We start from the raw sequence: 6067 nt of genomic DNA, 5'->3' as shown, positions 1-6067 counted from the left end.
CGGGCCAGCAGAGGCGGCGGCGGAGCCGTGTGCGCTCGGGACTGACCGGTGCAGGCTTGTCCCATCCTGAGCAGCACACGGCTCTGCCACCGCTTCTGCTGGCCAGTGCAGACCCGGCCGGGCTCCTCCCATCCCCAGCAGCACATGAGAAGCAGCCCCCTCAGGGCCTCGCGCGCAGGCGGCCGGGCCCGGAGAGCCACAGCGCCCGGAGGGAGACTGGCTGGGGGAGCAGGCGCCGCCTTGCTGTGGGGCAGGGCAGGGCAGCTGGGTGGCTTCAAGCGGGCGGGTGAGGAGGCCGCTGTTTGCCCTCCCCCACGGGGGTAAGCAGCTTCCCTCCCCTCGCTGCCAGCTGGGGCCCACGGGCTGGCCCTGCCTGCCTCACTGCTGCCCCACAGCCCTGTGCTCCGCGCCACCGCCACTGCGGCCCCTGCGCTCCGCGACGGCGCCTCCACGCCACTGCCTCGCTGCCGCCGTGGCTCCCCGTGGGGCCACATAAAATGGCTTGGCAGGCCGCATGGCGGCCTGCAGGCCATACATTGGACAAGCTTGCTTAAGAGGATGCAGCTATGTGCGGCCCTGCCCCTTGCCTAGGGCTAGTAGCAATGTCTTAATTTGAAACTTGGTGGAAAACTGACTAACCCTTTCTTTAGGTTATCTTGGTGTTAGGTACATGCACACATTTCACGACACAGCTGCACACCACTGGGAGCTGGAGGAGAAGAACACTATTTGAGATTAATGTGGGAGCCTCTTGTATGGTAGACTGGCATCTAGATTCTCTTCCTTTCCCCTCCAGTAGCTCCAGGTTCCCCTTCCTGCCTCCTGTTGGTACAGGCACTCCTCTAAAGTCTCTTAAAGGGGTATGATCTTTCATGCAGCCCTCCTAGGGACATGGCATGGGCAAAGGAGAAAGACAAAGCAGGTTTTTAATCTTGCTAGCACTCTACCTGCTTTGCCCTATGTAAGGGTCCCTCAGTTGTCTTCAACTCCATCAAAACTCAAAGTAAATTCATTGTAAAGTGCAACTCAAACAACCCACTCCATGCCATCAGGCAACCATAATTCTGCTCCGTTTTGAACAACATTCCACCAATATCTCTCAGAAGTCATAGGCTTTATCTTTCTAGAACATGCAGAGAAAACACACAAGATTGCTGAGAGGAAAATAGTAGGATCATTGGAAAAAATGGCTGGAAGGGACCTCAAAAGTTCATTTAATCTAGCCCTGGCTCAAGGCAGGCTCATTCCTTACTAACCCATCTCAGTCAAGTGTCTGTCCAATAAGGTCTTGAAAATTTCCAAGGACAGAGATTCAACTCCTCATGGTATCCTGTTCCAGTGCTTGATTACACTCATATACAGAAAGTTCTTCCTACTTTCCAACCTAAATTTCCTTTGCTGCAGTTTGAAGCCGTTGCTCCTACTCCTGTCTCTTACAGTCACCGAGAAAAGCCCTTCTCCATCTTCTCTGTAATTGCTCTTCCAGTATTTGAAGACTGTTATCAAATCCCTGCTCAGTCTTCTCTTCTCCAGACTAAATAAACCTAACTCTTTCAGTCTTTCCTTATAAATCATGTTTCCCAAGCCTCTAATCCTTTTGTGTTCCTCTGCCCTGGACTCTTTCCAATCTTTCCCCATTCTTGAAGTGTGGGGCCCAAAACTCCAGGTGAGGCCTCACCAATGCTGAACAGAGGGGAAGGATCACTTCCGTTGATTTGCAAGTGACACTCTGGAAAATACAACCCAGCATGCTGTTGGGTTTTTTTTGCAACAAGAGCACCCTACTGGCTCACATTCAGAATATGGTCCAGATAGTGTCTTATCAATTTTAGCAAACATGAGCTGGTTAAACCCGTTTACCCTTGCACTGTAGCCCACTCCCAACAAAATCAACAGTCTGAAATGTGTTACAGATTCCCTCAAAGTAGCACTTGCCCCCCTGAATTCTGCCCAGATGTGGTATCTAGATGAGGTGAGCCCTTGGCTCCTCTGGACTCCAAGACCAGGCTTTTTAGTCTCTGATCCTCCCTGGTTATCTGTGACCCTCCCTAAGAGAACTACCTTCTCACCTCCATTCCTAGAGGGTTTTTACCTCTTCAAGAGGAAAAGGAGTACACCCAAAGTCCCAAGCAGCAAAACAGTCGGCTCCTCTTCAACAAACCATTTAATGTACAGCATTAGTTGCAGCAAACAGAGGCCTTTACACCGCAAACACAAACAGGCTCTGTGCCCCAAAACCAGCCAGCTGTTCTCTTTCCTTGATTCTAGACATCTCCCTTTTCAGGGCCCTCATCCCATCCTCCTTGTCACCAGAGATAGCAGGGAAGCTAATAGCCTCTTTGTTGCTTGATGTGTAATCACCCCTAATAGGGTACATACAAACTTTATATTTCAGTCAGTAGAATCACAGTCCAATGGTTCAGATGTGCTGTGTGGCAACCACCAATCCTCCTGGATCATGTTGTACGCGTGAGGGCCACCCAGACCTTTGACGCATATGCCTGGGCTGGAATTTCTGGAGAAGCAGAGGCTGCCCAGACCTTCCATCCTCTCTTTAGGTCACTGAGACAGAATCCAAAGACCAGACTGAGTCCAGATGTTTTGTGCCTCCATGGATGTAGTTGCATAAGTGTCTGGGAACTGAACTCAGGTCTTCTGTGTGGTAGACAAGGAGTCTACCACTGAACCACAGGGGACTCCTGATGTGTTGTGTACAAGCATGCAAAACACTTCAGCCATATTAAAAATGGCTGATGAGATGGAAAGCCCAGTGTTTGACAAGGTGCAAGTACTAATTGATTGAGGTGTACTTGGTAGCCGTGTTGGTCTGAGACAAGACATACAAAAAACTAGAACACTTAGTTTCAAAATGATACCTTTTATTAGAACAACTAGTAAATCGCAAGAAAATTGTCCTTTTCTGCATTGATTGGGGTGCACGCATTCACAGAGCAGGGAGGGAAATCTCCCAGCTCTTACTCCAAACCCTTTCTTTCCCCAGGCTATGAGCTAGTTGGGGAAACTAAGGTATGTGACATAACATGAATACATTTAAACCAGAAGTATTACAACAAACTCAAAGCTTGTCACCATCTGCTTGTTTCTTTCCCAAAAATGCTCTCTGGAAAACAGTACTTTTCATGAGCCCTGGCTCTTTCCTGCAAGCTAAGACTGTGGTCTTCAGTAAACTCCTTGATCATAGTATGTACACTCAGCACAATGAGAGGGCATGAAAAGACCCAATAGTTTAGAGTTGCATTGAACATAACTGCCATTTACTGAGTCAGACTGTAGGTCCATCTTGCCTGTGCTCCTGTGTCACCCAGTGGCAAGGAATGGAAGCTGAAAGGGAGAGCACAGGATATGACCAGGGTTTCCCCCCCATTTCTATCCCACTTGCAGCCTCCAGCATTTAAGGTCTAGGAAATTCTGATTCAGAGGCTGTGTCCCTAACTCCCGTGTTCTTTCAGTCACAGAACAAAATCAAGCCTTCTTGACTAACTTGGCAGTGCATCCAATGTTTATGAACATAACTGCCACTGACTACGTCAGACGTAGGTCCATCTCTCCCAGTCTCCTGTGCCACACAGTGGCAGAGAGCAGCTGCTGAAAGGGAGAGTGAACTGGGTCTAATCTGGGTTTTTTCCACTTTTTCTCTGTGACTTGCAGCCTCCAGCATTCAAGGTCCAGGAAGTTCTGGTTCAAAGGCTGCGCCCCTCACTCCCAAGCTCAATAGCTACTGAGGTCCCTTTTCCCCAAGAAAGTGTCCACTCCCTTCTTGAATCTGGCTTAACTCTCAGCTTCTGCTGCATGTGGCAATGAAAAGTATTATCATGCCCCTTTATAAATCCATGGTGCATCCACACCTTGAATACTGTGCCTAGTGCTGGTCCCCACACCTCAAAAAAGAGAGAGAACTAGAAATGGTCCAGAGAAAGGCAACAAGAATGATCAGGGGTACAAAGGCGCTTCTATATGAGGGGAGACTAAAGAGGCCAGGCCTGATCTGTTTAGAAAAGAGATGTTTGATGAGGGACGTGAGGGTTTACAAAATACTAAATGGTGAAGAGAAAGTCAATAGGGATTTCTAATTTACACTCTCTCACCATACAAGAACTCAGGGTCACAACATGAAAGGAGTAGGTAGGAAGCTGAAAATGAACACAGGGAAGTTCTTTTTCACCCAACGTGTCATTAAAGCATAGGACTCGTTGCCACCAGATAGGGTGGAAGCTGGCAGTTTAGCCAGATTCAGGAAGGGATTGGACATTCTTGGAGGAAAAGGGCATCAGTAGCTATTGAGCATGGGGGCAAGGGACACAGGCTCTGAACCAGAACTTCCTGGACCTTCACTGTTGGAGGCTGCAAGTAGGAGAGGATCAGAGCAGGGAAAACCCCCCTGGGCAGACCCAGTTCACTTTCCCTTTCAGAAACTGCTCTCTGCCCGTGTGACACAGGCCTTTATATTTGACTTAGAAAACAGCACAGCAAAGTCTCAGTAAATTGAGATGCATGCCCAGTCAGCTAGATCTACAAATTATGGCCCAAAAGCTCTGCCCCATATGGCCATCTTGCTGAAAGCCTTTAGTCCAGCTTGATGAAGCTGATGTTCTCAGGGTACTGGTGGAAGCACTGCCGGCATGTTTAGCCTGTAATTAGGGATCAGCCCGTGCCGATTTGAGTGCACACAGCAGAAGCAGGAGCCCTGGCCAAATTTTTAGGGTGGCTGCTGGTGGTCTGTGCTGCCTGCTGCTTCGCACATGGCCCTGAAAGGATACAGGTCTATTTGTTGCTTTAGAGCAGAGGCGGGCAATTATTTTGGGCGGAGGGCCCCTTACTGGGTTTTGGCAAGTCATCGAGGGCAGCATGATAGGCAGCCAGGGGCAGATAAATATTAATTTTCTAAATGTTTTAGGGGCCCCGCGAGCCGGATAGAATGGCCTGGCGGGCCGCATCCAGCCCCCCGGCCATGTTTTGCCCACCACTGCTTTAGAGGGACTGTGGGCCACTGCCCACTGCAAAATTCCATAAACCGCCTTTAAAAAGGGAAGCTGCTAGAAAAGCACCAACTAATTGCTTGGGACAACTGAAAACAACAGGGGTGGGAGTGGAGGTCTAAGGATTATAACTAGTATGCCAGACAGTGCCCAGCTGCCCTGGGATGAGTCCAAGGAGGCAGCGGACACTGCCCAGTGGTACCCTGCCCGGAGACAGGCTCACACCAGGGAGAAGAAACCAGCCCCACGGCTCCTCCTGCCCAGAGTCTCATTCCTGGTGAGAGTGATAGTCAACTTAGCCAGGGCCAGGAGGAGGCTGACCAAGAGGACACAGGACTTTTTAACACATCAGGGAAAAACATGGGCCCAGGTGCCTGCCAAGGAAATGATAAGCCCTCTTTAGTATTGGAGGTCAGTGAGGATGTGCTTCAGATTACTTGGGACAAATAATAATGAAAACAGGGACAGAAGTCAAAGGGCAATGACTAGTGTGCCAAGGGGGACACAGTGGACAGTGCCCGCTGGCTCTCCAGCAAGCCCAAGGACCCAGCACACTGCCCAGCGGTGCCCCAAGGGACCGGCGTCACACCAGGCATCTTCCGGGCCAGAGCCTCCTTCCCGCAGCGCAGCCAGGGCCAGACGGACACAGGAGAGCGGGCGGGGTGGACCTGAACCCTGCTCTGCCCTGGACACGTCACTTCTCACAGGCTTGTATGTTGTAACAAGCCCCAGGTTTCATGCTGAGTGGCCACAAAGAACCAGTGTTGCCACACAGCTGCCGCCTGCCCCTTCCATGTATTGCACCCCTTGCTCTGCGGGGTTGCAATACATCCCTCCTGACTTACTCCCCGCCATTGGGGATTTTGTAAACCCCTGTCCTCTCCCCCCCGCCCTAGTGTCTGAGCTGCGCCCGCCAGGCCCCGCCGCCTCATGTGCAAACCCCCCTCACGCCGGCGGCCGGCTCCGGGGGCAGAGGCAGCACGTCTCAGCGCAGCCCCCTCGCGCTGGAGAGGGGGCGGCCCGCGCCGGTTCCGCCCGCGCGCCCTGGCGGAGAGAGCGAGCAGGCGCGG

General features: G+C 51.3%; 1 protein-coding gene across 1 annotated transcript; it reads right to left on the bottom strand.

Moving 5' to 3' along the window:
- Window positions 1–4584: 4584 nt before the first annotated feature.
- On the bottom strand, window positions 4585–5852 carry RPS29 (ribosomal protein S29). The gene is given in 3 exon segments (XM_006037464.1): window positions 4585–4642; window positions 4644–4716; window positions 5843–5852. Coding segments are annotated over 3 exon segments (141 nt in total).
- Between the last annotated feature and the right edge of the window lie 215 nt (window positions 5853–6067).

Source organism: Alligator sinensis, unplaced genomic scaffold (genome assembly GCF_000455745.1).
Source record: "Alligator sinensis unplaced genomic scaffold, ASM45574v1 scaffold1264_2, whole genome shotgun sequence".
Lineage (NCBI taxonomy): Eukaryota > Metazoa > Chordata > Crocodylia > Alligatoridae > Alligator > Alligator sinensis.
Note: the sequence above shows the minus strand (reverse complement) of the source record. Positions and strands in the feature narration are given on the sequence as shown.